The sequence below is a fragment of the Agelaius phoeniceus genome, chromosome 1, assembly GCF_051311805.1.
Source record: "Agelaius phoeniceus isolate bAgePho1 chromosome 1, bAgePho1.hap1, whole genome shotgun sequence".
Lineage (NCBI taxonomy): Eukaryota > Metazoa > Chordata > Aves > Passeriformes > Icteridae > Agelaius > Agelaius phoeniceus.
Window position 1 is genome coordinate 111,748,795 of NC_135265.1, and position 24,652 is coordinate 111,773,446.

Below are 24,652 nucleotides of genomic sequence, written 5' to 3' on the forward strand. Positions count from 1 at the left end.
AAGATTTCTCTAGATACCTGATAGGTGTGGGAAACCACTCAGGATAAGTCCTGTGATAAATGCAAGAATTGCCACCAGCAATTGTTCACCAGTGCAGACACAGGTGAGTAGGAGAGGGACAGTTGAACGAGGAGCCACATAGTCCAGATTCATCAGATTGCAAACTGCCTTCAACAGCAATTAGCAGACATGTGGTGATCAAGTGTACTTGGAGATTCTCAGGACAATCAGCCTATAATTTAGTCAAAAGAGGCTCGTATGCCTCAAGGATGAAACAATAAATCTAGACCACAGGAGGCATCTCAGAGCAAGAGCTGGGAAAATGTACGGTTCTCCCCCATGGATGCAACCCTTCCTGGGAAGGTGTTGCAGATGGAAGGGCAGCAGGACAGTGCTCTCTGCTGAGCCACAGAGGCTTTCATCTGTTGCTGTCTGCTCTGGCATGGAGCAGAGGCTGCTCCCTAAAGTCAGGTTTCGTCACTGCAGTTATGCTGGCATTGTCACAAGCACTTGGAAACAACAGGAAATCTAAGGAAAACTGTGAGCATGGAGATAGTGCACAACCACCAAGTGGACATTTATAAAAGCAGACTGCATCCTACCTGTCTAGCAGAAACTTATCTGACATGTGCAGATTTCCTGCAATGTGTAACCCTTTCTGCAAAGCAACAGACAGTTTTCCAGTGTATTCCCAATGGATTGCTGCTCACTGTTTAGCCTTTCCTTTTCAAATCCTTTAGTCCTTATGGCCTATTATATATCCAAATGAAGATCTAGTTATTAGCCTTCTAATACCAGAGATTCATTACATTGCTGCAGAATTAGCTGAGCTATTACAATTCCAAATCCCTGTAACATGCTATTATATACTAGTCTTTGCTCAGGAAACCTTCTGGTCAGGTTTCAGTGGCTTTGAGCCTGATAAATGTGTGTATTTTTTTGTGGAATTAAGTTACATGGACAACAACATGAGGGATGGATACTGGAATATTCAAGAAATTTTACAGTTCTTGTGTTAGGTGCTCTCATGTGTGACATGCAGATAAGGGGCCTCTTGGCAGCAGCAATTCCCTGATTGATGCACTATCACCAAAGCAATTACAATACATCCTAACATTAGAAAGCAAGGTTTCTACTGGAACATTAGCTCAGGAATTACTTGTTAGACTTCAGTTATTGTGAGGTAGGGGAAGAGAAAGAAAATAGATTGGAAGTGTGTGCATATGAATATATCTACATGTGTATATAAAGTATGTTTGTATGATGAGCTACTAATTCATTAAGTGTTCAGGGCAGATCTGAGCAAAGGCCTGTATGAGCTTTTTTTTCCCTGCAGACATAAATATTCTCTGCGTGTTCATGATAAAGGTGCATGTACTTACCCAAACCAGGCAGACTAAATAATTGCTTCCTCTCACTCCTTTCTCCTTACCTCCCAGCACCAGAACTGGTGCAGAATAAACACTGTTTCTAGATGAGGGCACTTTGTTTCCCACTCAGTTCCTTGCTACTTGTTTCCCCCAGCTGGTTTTGAAAACGTCCACTAAAGAAGCTCCAACTTTCCTTCAGTCAAAAGACTGAAGAAGTGTAACATAGGTGAACTTCTGGGCTAAGCAGAGTGCTTTTAAAGCATTTTCACTCTGTGGAAACACCATAAAGTCCCCCAAAATGCAGTGGAGGACATCTGTTGAGGAGTTGTTCCTGCACACGACACAGATGCTTTATAGATCCAACATGAGAAAGCCAGAGCCCTGAAGCCTGAACCTGAGGGCGCAAAGTTAACCAAATGGAATGTTTGTTTATGGCTGTGCACTCACCAGCCCAATTCCCTTCTTAACTTAGGAATTGGGTAGCTTGGATAGCCTTTTATGGTGCTGTCTGAAGATATTCTGAACTTTGGGGTGATATTTATTTTTCCAGTACTCAATACCAAAAATTATCCCACAGGAGCTCAGCAAAGCAGCTGATGATTCATCAGGAATGTAACTTTGCTTTTCAAAAAAGATAACGTGTGGTTTTGTTCAGAGTTAATGAGATCCTTTCCAACACAGAAGCTGTCAACAGCACTGACATACATTTACAGTTACAAAAACACATAGCCTTGTGGTTGGGGCTTCTATTAAATAGAAACCTCATTTTCTACTGTAACAAGGAAAAGGCACTGTTTTCTTGCCACTAGTACCTTTTGTACTCAAAGTGTTAGAAGCCTATTATTATTGTTATTTTATACACAATGTGGCTGTTCAGAGGTTACAAAATGGTGCCACTTAATGCCAGGACTGGTGACACCATGATAATATAAAATAATCTATATATTAAAAAAGATACCCTTGTTTCCAGTCATCTTCCATTGCCTTCTACATCTTCCCTATCAATGATGTTTCATTTAGAAGCTGGAGAATGTTCATTAAAGGATGATTCAAATAATGATTTGAGTTTTGCTCCAGCAGAAAAAGAAACCATAAAATGCAGGACCTTGAAAAATATTAATCCTTGTCAGATATATAAAGTATTTATAGTGTGTGTAGATGCTATAAAAATAACTGTGTAATTTTTCAAAGCAGTCTCTAGATTTTATATTTATAATCTTGCATGTGCCCCTGTGCTGTGGTAGGCACTGGGGAGCTTTCCTGGCCTCTCTTCCCATGCTGCTGCTGAAGCCTGCATCTGCACAGCAGGCATTGGGATACTCAGCTGTGGTGCTCAGGGCCTCCAGCAGCAGAGGAAAATCCAGAGGTGGACAGGCTCCAAGTATCAGCATATTTTAATATTTCTCTGCAATCACTGGAGTTGGAAACTTTGGTTTTCATTAGCTGACTGCTTGGATTCTTATACACTTCAGTTGCTCCATGATCTGCAGCTTGCAGAAAATCACCTTGTGTACTGAGTCAGAGTAAAGTGGGAGTCACTGCCAATGCACAGCACACTAATGAGGTCAGGTGGAAGCAACACATAAGTTGTTCTTACAGTAAAATTGTTCCTTATAATAATGGCTTCTTCAACCTTCTTAGAGACTCGTTTAGCGCTAGGTCAAGTATGAGAAGGCCACTGTTGTGGAGAGTGCTGTTGTGTTACAATACAAGGTGGCAAAATTAGAGGTTTTCAGGTCTTGGGACCTAGTAATTTGTTGCACTCAAACCCAAATGTTGTAATCATCTGTAGCATCTTGCATGTCTGCTCCTACCTGAGCCTGGAGCAGGGGCACAGGAACAGGCTTTTGGTGGGAGGTGCAAAGGGGCACAGGGGCAAAGTCAATGGCAGCTGGCTTGAGCCTTAAGAGCCTCAGCTGGAGATCTGCCACTAAAGTGTGCACACTGTGTTAAAAATCCTCTCTGAGTCATGAGGCAGGCCAGGTACATGTCCTGGGTACCATTTACTGTGGGCTGGGTACCATTCACTGTGGGAGCACCGGTTTTAAGCCTCCCTGTACCCATTCCTCATAGAAGGAAGTTGGCAGTGCCCCTGTCTTCAGGTTTATACAGTGGCTTCCATTAGAACTTCATCCTCTTACAGAAGGCCTGGATTTGGCACACCACTAATGACCTGAGTGGGATGTGTGGGATAAATGCCTCCTGAAAAGCACTATAGGAAACTACCCTTACATCATGTTGTAGGTTTTTTAACAAATAACTAATTCTTGTCTTGTGTCTGTATAAAAGAATAATATTGACTGTGCTCAAGTATTTTCAGGCTTGATCTGATTTCATAGCTAGGATCGTTTTTGTGTAATGTAAGAGGCTTCACATAATCACTCTTTTAAATCTACAGCTTATGTTTGACAAGTGGGTCATTGGTTAATGGAAGCAAGTAAATCCAGCTGTTTATCTTTTCAGTAAGACCATGCACTTTCTGTATGCTCTTGTCTGCTCAGAATGGAGACATGTACATTTTTAATGACCCTCCCTCTATTTCAGAGTGGGGTGTGAACTTTATCTTATATTTCATTACTTCCCTACATTCAAATAAAATACAGTATTACTTCTGCTGGTATCCCACCTGATCCACAAATGTGTGGCAGCAGTTGTGGTACTATTAATTTAATTACTATGTGTGATTTCTTAAAAAGTTGTTCATTTGACTTCATGAGGAAAATTTACTGTTGGACGTTGCTTAAAAGTTTTCTTGCTCTTTTATTTCTCCCATCCAAGCCCCCAGTATTTCTGTGTGTTGCTCTCAAGAGATGCACCTTCCACTAAAGTAGACCAGCAGCAGCCTTCTCCCAGATAGCTTTAAACCAACATTTTTTGGGGTAACTTGAAATTTCAGGGTTTCAGAAATTGCTATGTAAGCCTTCTGTAGGGTCCTAGCATCTAAATAAAGCACTTGCAGCATTAGGTTAATAAAGTGCTCAAAGTATTAATGGAAACTTGGTCTAATAGGTCAAGCTGCAAAAGTCCTCTTAGGGAATGTCTGTCAGCAACATAATTTTCGTGACACAGTTTTCACATATTCTATTATTTTTTCAGTTCAGACTACTAATATAAGTGTAAGATGATTAAAGCTGTCTATGAAAATTATTTTTCCTCTTCATGTGAAAGCTATTTTATTAATAAAGACTTAGCATAAACACTAAGATGATAATGAGCATTAACTTGCCAGGGGAAAGAGTCTGTTTTCCATCAATAAGTGAGAAAAAGAAAACTTTCAGATTAGCTAGGGTATTGTGCTAAGTAGCAATTAAATTATACTCAACACTTTCTTGCTCCCAAATGCTCTAGTACTTGCAAATAGAAACTATTACTTTAGAAGTGTGTTGCAGGTCTAAATTCTTAACAACAAGTTTAAAAGCATGTAGGTAAGAAATTCTCAGAAAGTAAAGAGCAGAATTCCTCAGATGCTTGTGTCTGGCTGGGAAGGAGCCTGAAATAGCTGAAAGCAACTCTATTTGTCTATGGGAAGACAAACTTCTTTTTTAAAATGTTGTGTGTAATACACGTACTTGCTGTAGCCCAAAGAGGAGGCACTCCCTGATTTCTCTGTGAGCTAGAGATCACAAACAAACCCTTGGCAACCTAGTTTTTCAGAGGCGCTGAGGTGCCTCGGGGATTTCGGCTCTTTGGTGTGTTAATGGCAGCAATGTGTCACACGAGGCGTGTGAATCCCGGCTGGGATGCAGCCTTTAAACACAGGTGTCACTTCTCGGGGTGGCTGCCTGTGAAGGTTCGTGCGGCTCAGCAGGCAGAGCTGCAGCTCATTCCTCTGGCCGGGATGGAATGAGGAGTAATTAGCTAATGACAGTGTGCTAGCTGCACAATAAGTATGCTGGGGACTTGTCCGAGGGAAGGAAACCAATTTAACCCAGGTTCTCTGCAGGTGGCTGAGGAAGGGAAGTGGAAATTGCCCAAGTCTATAAAGGATTATGCCTGCCAAAGGAAGAGTGGGAAAGAATGGGAAAAAAAAACAATAGAGAAACCTCAGGTGTAGAACAAATCCTGAGATAAAAAGAAGGAGGCACTCATTAAGTTGTAGCAACGGAGAAGAAGGATTGGATTTGCTCAGCTGCAGAGCTGGAAGTACTGAAAAGATTAAAAAGCCACCCATGGAAGAAAGGATGGAGATGGAGCACAGTGGTGCTGAGGATGATGCTTGCACAGATTTGTGTAGTAAGTGTTTTGTGAAAGCTGGTCATAACAGCAGGGCCTGTTTCTGTGCTTGTAAAATGAGGAAAGCTGACAGAAATCAGTTTTTGTAAAATGCAATGAATGTCCCAGATAAAAAGCAGCTATCAGGAGAAAGGAGAAAGTTGCACACAAACTGAAAAGCACACCACTTTCTGTGTAACTTCTTGGCATTTCCTAATTTCACGGGCAATGAGACGCCTTGGCTCTGAAAGACAGTGATTTGTAGTGCACTGTAGGTCCTGAGGAAACTGTAGAGTATTTTGCAGCAAGGCACTCACTAAGTTTTTGGGCTGGGGCTTGCAATCACTGAAACACTCACACACTACTGAATGACTTGGCAGTGTGATTTTGATCCTGGTCAGGCATGAATGTGCAATGGATTTTTTTAAACGCTAGCTAGAGCATGTAATGCTGTTTATGTTGGCTTTTTGCTGGGTGTGGGAGGACAGACAATTAACAGTTTCCTGGGACAAAGTAACCCCTTCAAATCCCAGTTTGTAAAGATCCAGTCTTTGTCAGCTGGTGAAACATTCTTGATCCAGTGAAATTTAATAGCCCATCTGCTGGAATAATTACATTCTTGTGCCAGCCTTCTCCCTTCCTCTTTAGCAGTGGTGAGCACCTTGGGCAGGTCAGACAGGTCTAAATCAATTGACTGAAACACCTTCAAAGTGTATCACTAACATTTTCAGTGTAGAGCAGTAAGAAGGTATATCAGAGATGGAGATTGTCCACTCCCACTCGATTTTATCACCTTTTTATCTTTTTCCAAACACCCCTCCTGAGCCCCAAGAAAGCTAAAGATTCCTCAACAGCTGAAAATACATAAATAAATGCTAGACTTAGTCTCTCATATTTCCAAGCCCTTCCAGGCTTTTACCATTTATAACTTGTTTTACTGGTTTTGTTTAAGATACCAATGTCTGAAGCTCTGACTTTTCCCACTCATAAACAGTACTGTGTAGAAACATGAAAATCCCAAATCCTTCTCTTGTTGAACACTAATCTCACTTCCATTTAATTCAAATTTTCTCATCCTCTGAAAAAATGTAGGAATCCACATTACCTGAAGATTTTTGATGTTTTTATTTTGGCTTTCCATAGTCTTTACATCTGAATTCTGACAAAACAAGCCTAGAAAACTAGCTAAACCCTCGGTGCTAATGGAAGTGGAAATGGTACATCTAGAAAAGCTCCAGCCAAAGAAATGCATGTGAATGAGCCATGAGTCAGTCTCCAGTCTCAATTCCTTTCAACCACTATTAAAGATGCAGGAATCCTTACTCAAAGCATTTATTGATCACAGCATGCATTTCCAGGTTTTTAGATGAGAGCAGCTCCACAAGGTGTGTCTGAAACTCTGCTTTAGCCCAGTGGATATCACTGAACACAAGGGTAACAGACACTAAAGAACTCCAAATTTTGGGTTAGTCTGGAGTTAATGGAAGTAAAAATTCCTTCTCTTTGGAACCATTTCTCACTGAAGTATTTCCTGCTCTCACGGGAGTTTTTTGTTATGTAGAAAGTAGAAAAATGTTCTGGCTATTCGGTGTGAACTTCTTATGTTTTAAGTAAGGAATCCTTTGATGTATACTGAAGAATGCTTCTTTCTAAATAGGAATTTGGGGAGTTTACTCTTTAAAGCGGCTGGATTCAGCTAATTGGATTTAATAAATGTCTACTAAACCAATTTATTAATTTTAATCTAAGAATTAATATTACAAGTACACAATTAGTCTTAAAATATCTTATTCAAGGGTTTTTGAAATCCTGTTCCTGTGAACATAAGTCCTTGTTTTGTAGGCAGTTCTTGAATCTTGAATTAATCCTCTGATTTCTATTTGATTTCTACAGTAACTATAAAAGGTAACTTTTATAACTGGTCTTTCTAAAGGAAAATACCCACAGTTTGTGGCTCTACAAGATATTTCTCTTTAGCAATCAGTTCATGCACTAATGGTCAGATTGGATTTGCAGCTCATAAGGCTAAATTTTCAAGTACGCCTAGTGGATAAAGACTCCAAGATTTATTTTATTCTTCCTCACAGGCACAGAACACTTTTTAAAATGTTAAATGTGAGCTCTGAAATATAAATATGTCTGTATATTTAAAAATAGACTTGAATTACCTCATAGGGATGTGGTGCATGCACATTGTGTAATTGGGACAGCCCTCTCTTTTTTTTTTCCCCTCTTTATCTGTGTCCCTCCAGGGAAGGCAAATAGTCAAGACTTTGCTTAAAGTGGCAACACTAGAATCCCCAAGGGTAGGAAGCTCATTCTTTGTCTACAGGATGTCTGGAGTGATAAGTAGCTGTTTTAATACAACTTATGCAGTGTTTCTTTGTCCTGACAAAATTATCATTTGCTGTTTGTCATTGTGAGTTTAAATGCCCAGAAATATAAGGTATAGAATGAGCTGGTGGGATGGTGGCAGGACAATTTATTCAGGGCTGCATAAACAAAGAGAGTCTATAAAGTTACAGTTTTGAATTTTTACCTGAAGTGATTTTATGACACTCTGTTTTCCTTTGGGTTGATCAGTGCTGTTGACAGTATGTCAGGAAAATAGGAAACACCAGTTCTGCCTAACCCAGATCAGCTTGAAACTTACCATGCACCTCATCACATCTGATATATGTTTGTTGGGTTAGGAACCCTGCTGTTGCTGCCCCCTTTACAGATGTCTCTGTGTGATAGGTTATTGTCACAGGTTAGAACTGTGCTCTAGTTTAGGCTGGCACAAGCCAGTGCTCTCTAACAGACATTCAGCTGCAGACGCCTCACTTGTACTTCTCACAGATAACATGCAGATCTGGATCTCCTGAATCTTCTGTTCCTAATCTGCTAAATGCAACTTTAGAAATTAGGCTGATTCTGATGCAGCCTAATTAAGTATGCTCATGGTTATACCCATCTTACTGACCCTCCTCATGCTGGGAATAAAGTATGTCAATGTACCTTAATGAATTGGGACTTCCTTGAACAACCAGGGTATGTCCAAGACTCAACAGAGTAATTTCTTTTAGCTCTTTCCAAACTTTATTCCTGAGATGCTTTATTCACTTATTTTCAAATTTAAACACTGTTGACCAACTCCTTCAGGAGAAAGAGACTGTTTCTGCATGGATTTCTTACAAACACAGTGCTAGAACTGATTTTAATCTACAGTGTGTAAATCTGTGGCTTTACAGAATTCTGTTAATCTTTGTTGTGATAAAGGAAGACTATGAAGATAGTTAAATTAGAAAAGCAGGCTACATTGCTCAGGACTGCTGCTTTCCAAAAGTTATTGCTACCTTCCAACTGGTTTCTGAAATCTAGTCTCAGGTTTTCTTTCCCCAGCAAATAAAAATGCACTTGTGACAGGAATGTTCATGAAACTCCTCAGAGAAGTGATGTACATGGCCCAAAATACTTACACTGGCATGATGTTTGCTGCAGTTTGTAGCTGGGCTCTATTCTGAGAAGACTGCAAGCAATATCACACTGACTCCTTTATGAGCTTGAACATGAACAGAGATGTCAGAGATGAGGGATCCTTGCTGGCCACTCTAGGGTTAAATGTGTTTTTCTTAGTCTCACTCCCTATTCCTCCCACCTCCCCAAAGTTATCCAAGCAGTGGGGAATTTCTGCAATCATTAATTGTATTTATAGTTTGGCTATGTCATGAAATACTCCCTAAAACCATGTGTGTGGGGCTTTTTTATCCTTCAAAAATGTATCAGCACAAGTCACTAGCCTGGCCATCACCTCTGCTGTCAGAGGCTGTGCATTGATCGCTTATCAGCATTAAAATATTTATAATTTATTTCCACATTAGCTGCCTAATATAAAATTCTGGCTCGAGTTTGCCTGAGGTCTTTCTAATGCTGCATTTTGGGGTTTTAGAGGATTTTACTCTCAGGCATTATAAATTAAGCTTCATGGCCTTCCTACTGTAGTAAGTGAGGCCTAGAGCAAGTAAAGAGAGAGGAACTGAAAACAAAAGCTCTGAAGAGGAAGGAGGAACCAGATTTTGGTGAATGATGTTTAGGCCTATTCCAGTACTTAGTAGTGTTACTGGATACTTAGTATCCAGTACTTAGCTAGTATTCTCTCTGCCTGGTTCACCAGATCAGACATCAAAGTCCTGGAATGCATGTGATGCAGTAGAGTGGTGCTTTTTGCATCAGCAGTACACCTGGGACTTGCTGTGTGGCTAGAATGGTACAGGAGGAGGTGGTCTGGAGAGGATGTGACATCTCCATCCTTGGAGATTTTCAAGATTTGGATTGATTACGATCATGTCACCAAATGTGACCTGATCTCATATTGGTGATGATCGTGCTCCAAGTGGGAGATTGGACTGGATGACCTCCACAGGTCCCTTTCAGCCATTGCCTCTGTGGTCTCAGTGCTGAAGATCTATTACATCAGGTTTTGTAATTCCACCCTTCAGCATTAATTGCTTTCCTGGCTCTTAGCTTTGCTCAGTCAGCATATCACTTGTGAGTACCAGATTTCAGTACTTTCAGCATTCCACAGGTGGGGCTTTTTATTAACACCAAGGCTGACCTTCTACTCTTTGGATCAATGCTCTATTTTTGTGCCTAGTGCATGTAAAAATCTATAAAAGCAGCACAGATGTAAAGACACCTAATAACAGCAACAGGTTTCCTCTTTCTTTGAGACCTTTAAGCTTAGAATGATGGGAGTGGGAGGAAGATCTAGTGGCTTCCAGCACATAAAGACAGGAGTTGTGCTTGTGGGCCACACAGTGCCCAGAAACAGAGATGTAGGTAGAAGGAATGTCATGCATATTGCACCCATATTGCACCCAAAGCCCCCAGGCTGTGCTAGATGGACTGAAGCACACTTAAACATGTGCTTTCTGAAAACCAGTACCAGGCTTCTTTTGCTGATGCCTGGCTCAGCCTCTGTAAAGGTAAGGTACCTGCCTCAGCAGTGTGTGTTCTTCTGACCTTGGGTCCTAATGCAGAGGCAAGAAGAGGTCTGCAGCAGGGCTGCCATGCTCTCCTCACCTGCACTTCTCTTCTGTAGCTCTGTTGGTACATGTTTTAAACAGCTTTAGGGACTTCAATAAAGAAGCTTCTGTTCATTGCCACTGGTGAAGAAATAAAAATGTTTTTACAAGTTAGGGTTGCAGAGTGTTTTACTGCTTGCTCCCTAGCAGAGCAGGTAGGGTTATGTCTGGCAGATAAAGACCTGCTGTAGATTATTTTTATATTCTGTCACCACATAGCATTTCTGGCTTGTCCATGTTCTTGAGTGTTACTAATACACTTATTGGAGTTTTTAACAGCATGTTTTTTGTTGCTTGTTTTGAAAAAGACTCAAAAGTAGCTTCCTCCAATTACCAGATGAATGAAGCGTGCTTCAATGAAGTGTGCCAATTGCAAATGTCCATAGATTGGTTACTGAAAGATAAATATGAGTATATTTGAAAAGCTGGCAGAAAGTATAAGAAGATTCCCTGTCTTGATGTGCAGAAGACAGTGGCAAATTGGCAGACTAACTTGAGCCTTGTTAGAGACTGCTCTAAAATGTGTTAATCTATACATCTGATTTAAATCCAGGGAGTTCTCAGCAGTCCAAGTGTTGTGCAGTTGGTTTTATTGATTTTATTCACCTTACAAGCTCTCTGTGAATGGTCTATATTATGAATATAATCACGTAAACTAAGATTTCAGTAGTGTCATTTCAGTCTGAAACATCAGGTAAAGATTATTTAAAATTTCATTAAGTCACTTTCTTTGCCCAGAAAAAAATTTGAGGCAGAAACCTGATCAAACTCATACTTCATGAGTTAAAATACCAGCATGTGTCTCTGAGAACATATTAGAAGTACTCACATGGCTTCTGTTCAACCTACCATCTTAAGATTCCTTTAAAAAGAGACTTGCATTTGGGGGCATGTATTTTTTAAGATGTTAATAGATCAGCCCAAATATTTTGCATCTAACAGCCATGTGAGAGGTCACATAGATCTGTTTAGAGACTATGCCTATAGCCACCCTTGTTGGTTTCTGCTTAGAGAAAAGAATTTGTAAACACCTGGACAGTATTTTTCTATGGTGGTAGAAGTGTGGGTTTTGATGCACTATTGGGACATGAGGGTAGGTTTTGGCCACAGTGAAGTTCAGGTCTGCTCCTGAGGATGACCAGCACAGATCTGTGCAAATGTCAAACTTTGAAGCACATTGCTATATAGGCAAGGGGAGATATGCAGAAATAATAAAGAATTGCAGAGGAAAACGGGCTGGGGAGGATGCAAAAACTGTTCTAGAAGAAGGGGAGGAAGAGATGAGGGTTCTGTGATTGGTGGTGCTAGCAATGCCAGAAGTTCAGTGCCACTGCCTTGGCAGATCTCTTCTTGTTTCTGATCCAAGGAAGATTTTGAAGGATGTGCCATCATTTTTTTTTTTTTTTTTCTGTGCAAGCCTGAGAGCAGGAGAATGCTGGAAATGTGCAATGCAGCTTGACAGGTGTTATGCTGTGCTCTCCAGTGAAGTTGTAAGCAGAGATACAGAGCTTGGTATCCAGAGCTTTGAACATCCTGGTGCTTGGGGTGGAAATGCAGGCGGAGTAGCAGACACAGGAATCGGGAAAAAAGGGGATAAAATAACTAAGACCTTCGTGTGCTGTTTTATTATTAGGAGTCCATGATTTTTTACATCTTGTAGCTCATGTCACTTAATATTTATGCCCTTTTTAAAAATAAAGCGTTTACCATGTGAAGCACGAATGCCACGCTATAATTCTTGCGAGCTGCAGCCGGTGCGGGCGGGCTTTGTGCGGCGGGGATGGCCATCGCCCCCGGCACACCCGCGCCGAGGGGAGATAGAGCTGGGCAGAGCTGGGCGGCGTTCCCTGCGGCGGCTCGCCGCTCTGTAACCGAGCAGCCCGGCGTGGGGCTCCTTCAAAAGAAGCGCCATAGCTCCTTGGTGTGGGCAGGAGGCGGATGATGCTGAGGTACCGGGGGCGCGGAGGGCGACGATGAGGCAGCGGCCGTCGAGGTCTCGGCCGGGCGCGCACACGGCTGTCAGGGCGGCGGTGGGCAGGGCACGGCGCGGTCCCCACGGCCCAGGCGCCGTTTCTGTGCCGCCCACGGGTGCGGGGACAGGCGCGGGGGCGGCGGCACCGCCGTGTGAGGCCGGGGGGTGCCCGGGCGCTTTGTGTGTGCCGGGGCCGCCGAACAGCTCGGGCCGCCCCTCACTGCCGGGGCGAGCGGCTCTTTGTGTGGGGGCGCGGGGCGGGGCGGGCCCCTCTCCCTGCCTTCCCCGCCGTGCCCGCCCGGCCTGCCCGCTGCCGTCCCCGGGCGCAGCGCGGCGCCGGCCCGTTGCCATGGCGAGGGGCGGTCACGTGTGGCGGCGGCGGCGGCGGCGGCGGGGCTGACGCGCGGCGGGGCGGGGCGGGCGGGCGGCGGAGTCGCGGCTGCCGCCACCTTCCGCACACCAGCAGCAGCAGCAGCGGCAGCAGCGCGGGGCTCTGCGGAGCGGCGGGAGCGCCAATGCCCGGACCGACCCAAGCCCTGTCCCCAAATGGCGAGAACAACAACGACATCATCCAGGATAACGGGACCATCATCCCCTTCAGGAAGCACACGGTGCGGGGGGAGCGCTCCTACAGGTACGGCGGGGGCGCTGCGGCGGGCGTTGCATAAGGCGGGCGGGCTGCAGCCCCCTCCTCTCCCGCCGGCCCCGCATTGTCCGGCTGCGGAGCGCTCGGGGGAGAGGCGGGATGCGTGAGGGGGCTCGCCGCGCCCGGGCGGAAGAAAGGCGGTTAAAAATGATAATTAAAAAAAAAAAAGAGGAAAAAAAAGAAAGAGGAGGGGGCGGAATAAAAGGGAAGGCGAGAACGCCCCCCGCGCAGGCAGCCAGCTCCCCTTGGAAAAGAGCCGCAGCACCTCGCTGCGGATCTCGGAGGGAGGCGGCGCCGTGCGGGAGGCGGCGGCCGCGGATGGCGGGGCGCGGGCAGCCCCTGCCCGCCCGGGAGAGCCGCACCGGGCACCGGGCAGCGCCCGGCCCCGCACGCCAGGGCGGGGGTGACAGCCGCCCCCCGCTCCAGGGGCGGGGGTGACAGCTCTGCCGGTGCCTGCGCGGGGGAGGGCGGCTCCATCCCCGCCCCCGCTCCCCGCCAGCCCCATTTTGTGTTTATTTATCGTCTCTCGTTTGGGGGGGACACCCGTCTTTTGTCGCAGTTGTAGGCATTTTTGATGAATCGTTTGGCATGCGTTGCTGGCAGCGCTTCTGCATTAACATCTCTGACAATATGTTCCGGCAGATAAGCTCATTAAAATTGTTTGCATTGTTTGATAAGGGTCGCGGCGCAGCCCGGAACGCAACTGGTTTGATGTGCTCCTTGCTGCCGACCCGAAGGGCGATAATACGGCCGGTGGCTCCTTATGTCAATATACAGTTATTTAAAATGCTGCCTGGATGACAGCAAGCAGTGCCGCTGCAGAGAACACGCCCCTTAAAGCTGATTTCCAAGCAGCAGGAAATGATGCTGCTCTCAAATATCTGACTAAAGTGGCGAGTTGTAAGCTCGAATACATGAAAACAAGCGTGGATGACTTGGCTTGTTTGTCTGGAGAAAATCGCAGTATTTTTTCTTCTGCTGAGGAATAACGGAGCTGCTACCGGCATTTGGCCATTAATAACCTTAACAGTGAATCTCATTGTTGATCACTCACTGACGGATGAGCGTGAAATGCGTCGGAGATCCCAGTGTGTGGTTAGTTTGAATTGCACAAAATTTAGTCTGTGTCTCTCTCTGAAGCTGCTTATACTTTGTGCAGCGGAGCCCCAGTGCACACATTTAGCACAAAGTAGCAAAATTGCTTTTGCAAGGACCTATTTCTAGGTCCTTTCTTGCAGAACGCCTGGAGCTCTCACTTCCTATATCTAAATTTCAGCTGAGTAGTACAAGATTCTGTTTTAGGGGAAAGCTGTGCTTCTGTCATGCAACTAAACAGAAATATGAAATAAATTTGAAATATCACGTATCCACCTTTAGTTACTGTGACATGCCATAGGTACCACTGATTGCTAACTTGTTTCCTTCAGAAGAGTTCTTTGGAAAACCTCTGTTACATGGGGTTCTCCGTTCTTCTTTTTCAGGCGGTTTGTATGTGTTTTTCTACAGTCATCAACAAGTCAGTTTTCTTGTCCTTTAGCCTGTCAAATCATACACCGAACTATGTCTAGAAAAGACATTTTGTGAGGCTGCTGTGTTCAGCGTGTGATGACAGGAATAACTGTATCACTTGCCCAGTTTTCCACTAATTGTGAAGATGCTATGCATCTGAATAGCCTTTCATCCAGAGAAGTACTCTGTAGTCTTTTAGGGATTTGTATCCATTTGTATCCCTCCCTAGAGCAATATAAAGGAATACAGAACTACTGATGCTAGCATTGCATGTTATCTTTGGGCAGTAAATAAGCAATCCAGTTCAAGATATTTCAGAAATAAACCTTCAATGCACAAGTAAAAATTTCCACTGAGGAATTCTATTTAGGTTGGGTTTTTTTCCTTTTGGAAACTTACCATGTTCTGCAGAGTCATAACTCCCATATCTGTTGATTTCTTCCTTTCTCTGGGTGAAAGGGAGAATGATACTTGCTTCCATCTGAAGCTAAAGTCCTTTAGAAAGTAAATGTCAAGCATAACAGAAGGGAAATGTTAGAGAAAATACATGAAAACTGGTGAAGCTTCTTCTTGATACTGGAAAAAATGGGTTTTAACTTCCATGACAACCTTTAGTAGCTAGGCAAGTTTGGTCCTTGTTCAGTGTGAGTGGCAGCAGGAGACCACTGGGTACAACAGTTGAATTCCATCACTTTAGTGCCTGCTGCCACACTGGACTGTCAGTGCCATTCCAGACCTCTGGAGCAGCTTGTAGGACCTCGCCATATGACACATCAAGTTGCTATGCCTCTGATTGCTGGGCTGGCTCCTTCCATCTAGGAATATGGAATAAATATGTCATTAAACACACCCTGGAGCTTGGCGGCAGATGAGCAGTTGTAGAAATTTAAAACACTTCTGCATCCTGCCACTTTGCTCCCAAGTTAACCTGCATCTACCATGTGTATAGAGGTTCAGTATTTGCCTTTCCATCCTTCTCTCCTGTAGTAACAGAAATGCTTTCTCATTTTAACATGTTCTGTTCCTTAGATTTTTTAAAACAGAAGTAATCTTTACTGATCAGAAAATTTGTGTTCATCAGATTAGATATTCTCAGACCTAAAAAAAACCCCTTTGCTATTCTAATACCAGGTTTTTCCAAAGATTTGATATCCAACTCCTGAAGCAGATTTAAAAACAGCTGCAGGTTGCACCATTTTACTGACTAGGAAGCTGACATGGAAGCTGAAAGTTATCCATGGAGCTGAGGATGCAGCAGGGAATTGAGCTTATACCACAAGCCCCAGCCATGTGCTCTGTATGCAAAGCTACAAATAGTTTTCCCAAGTCTTCCAAAGGACATATTATATTTTGCAGACTGGGACATACAGGCCCAAGGTGTTAAGTTTCTCATCCAGCTTTACTTAGCTGGTAAATGGAAACCAGGCACTTTGGCATAAAATTTAGACACAGGGTGATGTTACCTTTCAGAGTTAATAACTGTAATCAATCTGTATTGCTCCAGTGAAATGCTGTTTCTTGTGCTTCAGATCAGGAGACTGTTTAATATTTGGTACTGAGGTGTCTTTTTGTTGGCCCGAAGTAGAGTTGGGGTAATTTCTAAGAACGGCATCACATTTAATGATAGTTTTACTTCTGCATTCAAAGATGGCTGAAAAAATTCAATGAGAAACCAAATCAACAGCTGTGGGGATAAATTTTTTTTAAATAAGACCTGTTTGCAGTGTTTGGGTTTTTTTTTGCCAGGTATCTTGTGTGCTTGATCAGCTCATCATATTTTTAAAAGCTAAAGTATTAAGAGTGAATACTTCTAGGCTCAAACGGCATACCTAGTCTAAATCACCCTGGCCCTAAAGAGACAGGCTGTTGTACCTTCCTTTGCAGGATACTGTGCTTTACTTCCACTTTGTCCCTGTGTGTTGCTGGAAAAATGGTTTTCTGGTCCTTCATTCCCTGGCTATATTTAGTTTTATACCCAGAACTTGCATGAAGCAGAGGGGAAGGGGCTGACTTCCTGATTGTTTTTCTTGAAATCACTAGGCTAGAGGGAAAGAGTACTTCTGTTTTAGTTTTTATCTATGATTGTCTACCTTTCTAATGTTATCTCTTTTAAATATTTGTTTTTCCTAAGTGTTGTCTTCATTCTAGAAATCATTGTGTGAGCAGACAAATGATGGTGCTGTGCATAATAATGAAAGCTAGACAGCAGTGGTGATTTCCTCACCCACTGCTGGAATAAGTTGTTACAGAGCATATCTGGCTGGCTTTTACAGCACTATGAGCTGATAACTTCCACGCTGAAAGTCAAGATTTACGTTACAGCAAAATCTGTTTTGGTCTTTGCTTTCTGAATCGCAGTGAATTGCCGAATGCAGGCTGGCCCTGGGCAGTAGAGAGCATCCTTCCCTCGGCAGGAGCTGCCCCTGGCTCTGGTGACTCTGTGCCTTCCACACATGTGGCTTTACTCAGGGTTCAAAGGGGAACTATGGCTTTGCCTTACTCTGGGCAGAAGGAATTTCTTGCTCTAAAATTAGTCTCCACTGAATGTGGTAAGCAGGTAGTTACACTGAAGTAAAAAAGACCATTTGTGTTGATAAAGTTAATATGTAAAGGCCCAAGCTTGAGAACTGGGAAGATGATACAGAGTAAAAGCAGTCTTCTCACTTCACAGTACTGATAGATGTGACTTCTGAAACTGTAAACACCAATCAAAGCAAATGCTATTAAATATATTAGGAAGTGAAACTTTATTTTCAGAGGCATTTGCTTTGACTTAACAGTTTTATTGCAGATTATGACAATTTTGCCCTAGATTTCATTGGAAGCAGGAAAAAGTCAATAACAAATGTTAAAAAAAAAAATCAACAAACTAGCATAAATTACACCCCATAAATTTGGCCTGTGCTTTTCTAAAAGCTGTAGTTGTGATAACCCCCTTGTCTGCCAAGCATCTGGATTGCAACAAGGTAGTTACTCTCGGGAGAAGACCATCCTGGTGACTTAGAGCCAGCAGCTTACCAGCTGGCATTAAAAAGGAACCAAGGCAGAAATCTTTCCTTGGGTTCTGTCAGCTTAGGTACCCTCTATTTTCTCTTGTTTCACTTTCATAAAGCTGTCTTCCTATTGCTGCCACTGCTGTTCTTCTTTAATCTTGTTTTCTGCTTAGGGAGCGCTCTGCCTAGAGAGAGCTGTTTTGGTGAGAATCTTCTGCTGGGCAGATCCAGCTCTCAAAAAGCATAGGGTGAAACTGTCTGAAGATAACTGGGAATCACATATGAGTGCATGTAAAAGTCCCTGAGGGTTAAGAAGATGACTCTGCTCAATACTGTATCAGTAGCTTGAGACTTAGAATATTGGGATATCTCTGCATTATTGGGATATCTCTGCTGACCTGGATTTAGATCTTCCTAGATAATGCCCTCATAGTGTTTGGGGGCTGGAGGTATTTGTTTAAATCAGGGGCTAAGAGAGAGGGGGCTTTTTAGGGACTGGGGGGAGAGGGGAGAAAACACTCCACAGACAGCCCAGTTTGTGTAAGGACTTTGAGGTAATTTTCAGAGAGCATGAAATCCTCAGCTTACACCCAAGTGCTCTCACCATAAAGGTCTGAGAACGCCTAATTTGCACCCAGCCTCCGTGGGTTTCAGAAACATCCTGTAGGTGGGAGGCTGCGTTCTGGGTTTTGTTGTGTGATGTGGGGTTTTTTTTAACTACCTTGTTGAGCTGCATAGCAACAGCAGTGTTTTTTTGGCATATGAACAGAAAAAGGAGCAAGTTTGGGACATGCGAGAACTGAACCTGATGCTGGCACTTTCAGAAACAGACATTTTGGCTTCTGTCTCGTGTCTTCAATCTAGTCTTCCTAGAAAACAGGCACTGAAAAATATGCTACATTGTGAAAGAAAGGTGATTTGGAGGTGGGGCTGTGGAGCAAGAGACCTTGATTAAAGCTATTTCTTTGGCTTGTTTGAGGGAGATGCAGTTACCCCATCTGGACCACAGGAATGTTCTTCCAGGGGGCATACCTGGACTAACCTTTTGTGATATAAAACTTGTTTTGGGAGCCACTAAGAAAAGAAAATGTGTGGTAGGTCTACATTTCAAGCCTTGGCATTTGAATGTGTGACTCTTTAAAAATATCTTCGGAGGTTTTGGGTTTTAGTGGGGAGGTTAGTTTAATTTGACAGTCTCTTCTCCTTCCTCATGCCCAAAGCTAATTATAGCCAAGGCTTGGTAAGGAAGCAGATAAATAGTGTGCCAGCTTTTCGTGCACCTTTGTTAGATAATTGAAAATGAGTGGTCTCACCACATCTGTTCTCAATCACGGCAGCCACCGGATGGGATGGCACCAAGGCCATGGTGGCGCAGTGGCAGCAGCAGCAGCGCTGCTCAGGGACAGCGTTTGGCTGCTCGCGTCCTCCTCGCTCCCTGAATCCTGGCCTCCAGCTAGCAGCACTGGTTGCTCACTCCCAGGATCAGTGCTGGGGAATGTAAATGGAAAACATCCGTGTTTCTGCTATGGATGGTGTGAGCTGCGCTGCGGAGCTGTTTGGATCTTGCTCAGATCTCTGCTGCCTGACTCACCGATAAAGCATCTTCTTCGTATTGTTTCATTACAATTAGGTGGGAGGGGAAAGGGAATATCAGCTGTAACGTTTACTAAACATGCATTTAACTCTTGGGGTTTAAAAATAATAAATAGTGTTGTTTTCTTTTTTTTTTTTTAGTACAGTTCTACTGTTTTGTGCTATGAAATATTTAATTCAAGATTAAAATCTTGCCTGTGATATTTTGAGAAAAGTTTGTCTGGTTTTCTAGTGGTATACCAAGTTATCAAATATTTTGTAGAGAAGGGTCTGTATACTGGAAGCACACCCATTAAATGTCTCAGTTTAGCCACTCTGAAATAATTTCTTTTTTCCCACAGAGCCCCATGATTAGAGAAGGGTGCCTTTGTGTTAAATCTGTTTTTTTGCTATGCTATCCAAACAGGAAGTGTAAACATTCATTAGTGAATCGAGACTTAAGGATGTAGCTTCCGTAGGAAATCCTACAACTGTGCCAAATCATTCTGCCTGGAGAGAAATATACCCTGCAGGTTGTACTGTTGATCTTCTGGCCTTGTATATGACCACCTTGCATTGTATTGTCTCAGAGGCTTAATTTTCAATATTATGTTTCTTGGCAATTTGGAGCCCTGAGTCAGTGGAACCCTTAGCTGAGATCTGTGCGCTTCAGTTTTATCTTTTAGGAGCAACTCAAGTGAATTTCCCCTCCTACAGCAGGGTTCCTTAGTACCATACAGATTTCCTACCCAAGCAGCTGTAATTATTCAGAGATGCACATGAATGCAAATTCTTTCCTGTCATTCTGGAATGCAGTGTGGATGCTCAGAAGGGCTTACTGGCAATATGTATTAAACAATTTAGGGGGAGTGAAAATTCATTTTAGGCAAATCTTACACAGTTGTTATGCTTCGCTTCTTAAGGTTAATCTCTGTGGAGCTGGTCCAGTAATATCATAAATAGGAAGCACTGAAATATTTGAAGTAGGATACTCATTTGTTTTACTTACAGATTCAGTGTTACACAAATCATAGCTTGTTAAAATAACTATAGAATCTATGAGTAATTGTTTGTATGGAAGTGAAACACATAACCCAGTGATATGAAAGTCCCACGGGAGCTTGTGTATACAGAAAGACCATGGTGTGTAGGAGTGCTGAGAACAGGGAAGCAGTGGTAATTGGTTGGATAGAAGGGATACATTTTCCCAAAAGGACAGCATTCAGTTTTAATTAGTCATTCTGTTGGAAACCTTGTTATGCAAAATGGTGTTTGTTATATTTTTTTGAATTGATTTGTTTGTGGTCCATATTCCTATTTACCCATAATAATGTTTCAAAGTTATACATTATGTAGATTCTAAGTCAGGGTCTAAATACACGGTTTTCAGTCAACACATTCATGTTGTGCTAGTTGTCACATTCAAGGAGGCAAAAGAAATATTATCCTTTTGTTTTTTTTACTTCTTTTAAAATATCTGTGATGAAGACAGGCTGAGACACCTGGGGTTACTCAGCCTGGAGAAGAGAAGGCTCTGGAGAGACTTCAGAACAACCTTCCAGTACTTAAAGGGGGCTTGCAAGAGAGCTGGAGAGGCAATTTTTACAAGGGTGTGTAGTCATGAGACAAGGGGCAATTGCTTCGCACTGGGAGTATGTTTAGATTTGGTATTAAGAATAAATTCTTTACTGGGGGGTGATGAGACACTGAAACATGGTCCTCAGAGAAGTTGTGGATGCTCCATTTCTGGAATGTTCAGGACTCGATTGCATGGGGCTTTGAGCAGCCTGGTCTAATGGGAGGTGCTGCTGCCCGTGGCAGAGGGACTAGAACTATATGATCATTAAGGTCCCTTCCAACCCAAACCATTTTGTTATTCTGCATATTTCTGCCTGCAGAGGCGTGGCTCTCTAGTGCACATTTTTAATCTGTGGCTCCCAAGTGTCAAATGAGTTCCACAGGGGTGCTGTGGAACTGCCTAGTCTCTCAAGCAGCTCTGATTTTAATATGGTGAGGTGTTTTTTCCCACTACCACATTATGCACAACCCCCCAGTTGTTCCTGAAGGGTTGCACAGTATGGACCTGGTGGTGCTGGTGAACAAGATGAACGTGAGTCAGCAGTGTGCTCTTGCAGGGAAGAAGGCCAAGCCCATGCTGGGCTGCATTGGCAGGCATGTAGCCAGCAGCTCCAGGGAAGTGATTCTTCCCCTCTGGTGTTTCTGAGACCACGTCTCACATGCCGTGTCTGGATTTGGCCTCTCCACTTTGAGAGAGACAATGACATGCTGAAGTGAGTGTGGCAGAGGGACACCAGGATGATCAGGAGGCTGGAGCTTGTCACCTGTGTTTGGTCAGTCTGGATAGGAGCCAGCTCAGGAGAAGGGAAGACCTCACTACAGTCTTATCTGTCTAGTGGGAGACTGTGTGTAAAGAAAATGGAGCCAGGTTCTTTGAAGAAAGAGAAAGGATGAGAGGCAATGGCTGTCAGCAGCTGCAGCAGCACAAAGTACTCTGGATATTGGGAGAAATGTTGACACAGCCAGGATGGTCAAGCCCCAGAAGTTACCCAAAGGGGCTGTGGAATGTCTGTCCTTGGAGAGACTTGAAACTGAGACAAATAGCAGCCTTCTCTTGCTGTTTCTGCAGTGACTGGGAGGCTGGAGCAGATCCCTCTGGAGTGCCCTGCCTACCCGAGTCAGTTTATGATCCCATTCTGTAGCTCTAATAAACATAAACAGCTTGTGACTTAAAAAACAAAATAACAAAATCACGTGCTTTAAAAATGAAAGGAATATCATCTGGAAGCAACTTTTGTCCTTCCAGGAAGGAAAAATCAGCCTTGTCATCAAAGGTTTCAAATGGAAAAGAAAAATATGTGTATGCAGCCTCAGTATGACTTCATCAATATCAAACGTTTTCTAGTTTAATTCTTGTGAAAGCAATACTGCTGCTGCAGCACTACATTAATTCATATTCATATAATTTCATATTGTGTTCTCTGAATCACTGAGAGCAGCTTCTGCAGTTCAGTACCCAGGGATGATAGAAAGTTTGCAGAGACACAGCAGAGCAAAGGCATAGTTTTGCTGTATCATAAAATTAATTGTGTACATTGCAATTGAAGATTATGTCTGGAAGTTAACAGCTGATAAATTGCTCACTCTGCTTTTAAAGGATTGTAGCATTTTTTTCACACAGAAAATATTAGCATTATTGATAAGTTTAATCTGCAGAAAATGTTTTAACTGTGAGCACAGTTCTTAAACTGTGTTAGATGTCTGCTTAGTTTGATGTGCTTTTACAGGGAGTGGTGCAGAACTGTCTTGTCGCATGGCCTGCAGCAACACTGAGAGGGTTGAAGCAACTAAATATCCACATTGCAACCTAGAGTACCTTCATAGCTGCGCTTACATCTAGTTAAGGGCAATTCAAGCAATAAACTTTTTCTTCCTTGTTTATTGTGAGAGTTGAACTTGGTAATGTCACTGTTTGCCAGCTGGGAGCAATACACTTTAGGAATTAACCTCAAGATATTCCATGAAAGGAGGCCAAATCCTATTAAACAGTACATCTATGCTTCTCTTAGCTTAAGGTGCAAGGCTTTACTGGGGCTTGTAGATAAAGACTGTTGTAAGTAGTTCAGTTTCTACAATTACAGTTACATCAAAGCAGTCAGCACCTTCTAAAGAACATTATTTAGAAAACAAAGCTTTGGGGATTTCCCCCTTTAGATAGGCAGAAGATGTTAAAAGTTAAAATCTGTCCAAAAGTTGCAGTTTCACAGATCTTCAAAGACCAACATGGTTGAAAAAAGAAGTTTTGGCGAAGCTTTACTTGATGCTGGTAGACACCAATTATGTTGGTACTGCAACAATGGTAAAATCAGTCTGTGGTTACTGGCACACAGCAAGAGTAATATGTTACATAAATCACAGATGGCTGAGCTAGAATGTTCCTAGAGGGCAATTTACTTCATGAAGGATTAGTGAATTCTAGTTTTAGTTGCTCCAAAATTAATTTAGCAGTTAAGCAATTGCACTTAGAAGTTCAGCCCTGTTCTAGATAGTACTTGGTAGGATTAATTCTTAAGGTATGTCATTTACCAGTAGTATGTTGGGCACCAGAATAATTTAAGAGTGCTTCTTTGTCTGTTATAGTGTTAACTCATGAGAACAAGGGAAGAGGTCAAGTTACGTTGGTATCCAAAACCAAATTTAAGTGTTGTGGCTGGTAGTCTTAACACTTGCAGTCTGTATAATATTAGAAATGGTTTGTAGGGAGTAGGGAGCTTGTAATAAGCCAATGACAGGGGCATTTATTTGGGCCTATATCAACAACATTGGAGATGTCAGAACTCCAAGATTTATTATTATCATTATTATTATTTTTAGTCTAGCTTTCACCAGTGGTTGAGGGAGAAGAGGGAGAGAGTTGGCCTCAGAGCCTTGTAAAAAGCTCTGCAGTCAGTTGGTGCAGTGGTCTGCAGAGGCAGTGCTGGCAGGAGACTTTCAGCTGGTTCGTGTCACAGGTGTTGTCTGGAGCTTGGTTCTGCATTCCCAGCAGAAAGCCTGGTGCTTCTCCTTTCCCCCCAAATGGCAGCAGAGCTGTGATAGCAGTGGGAAGTCTGGGCAACCGTACTAAAGCTTAATATTTTCATTACAAAAATACTCAGGCATGTTTTAGAGAGTGATACACCAGTGAAAGCAGCTAGCATGGTTGCCTGTTGCTTCATCTGTTGTCACATGCTTGTTTACAGCTTCAGGGCTTAAAATAAACGTTGTCTTATACCCCTGATGAGTGTCGTCACCTTCCTGCCAGGATGACTTGTTCAGGGATGGAGTGGAGCTGGCTCACTCCAGGAACCTCAGCAGCTCTGTTGTGCACGCTGTGCTCCAGAACCTTTGCCCATGGGTCCTGGGATGGCTGCCTGAGTGGTTGCTGTGCTGTTTCTTGTCCTTTACTTGGTATCACTCCAGGAACTTTCAAAGTGAACATGGCCTTAGAAGGCCACTTTAAAAGGGCCTTATTTTCTGCAAGAATAGAGAGTTGGACTCAATGATCCTTGGTGGGCACTTTCCAACTCCTGATATCCTGTGATTCTAACATATATGTTATATATACATATGTATATGTATTATTCTAACCTTAAGGTTAGAATAAATGTTGCAATGGATAAATCAGTGTGTATCTACACTTGTTTTTAATGTAGGAGAGAGAAGAGTTGATGCATGACCAAATCCTTGTGCTCTGTATCATAGTGCATCATTTGTGAGTGGGAAAGCTGTACTGCAGTCCCTCCTTAGCTGGTGCA

At 43.0% G+C, this 24,652-nt stretch overlaps 1 protein-coding gene across 5 annotated transcripts in view; it reads left to right on the forward strand.

Moving 5' to 3' along the window:
* MAPRE2 (microtubule associated protein RP/EB family member 2) overlaps positions 1–24,652 on the forward strand; it is a 97,309-nt gene that overhangs the window by 27,606 nt on the left and 45,051 nt on the right. For 2 of the 5 annotated variants that reach the window (XM_054629145.2, XM_054629173.2), the window contains exon 1: positions 13,020–13,254. The exons of 2 other annotated variants lie outside the window; for them this stretch is intronic. In XM_054629145.2, coding sequence (XP_054485120.1) covers positions 13,136–13,254 — 119 coding nt within the window. In that variant the 5' untranslated portion in view covers positions 13,020–13,135. Of the gene's footprint in view, positions 1–13,019; positions 13,255–24,652 lie in introns of those variants that run through there. One more of the 5 variants, XM_054629164.2, reaches the window with a different exon arrangement.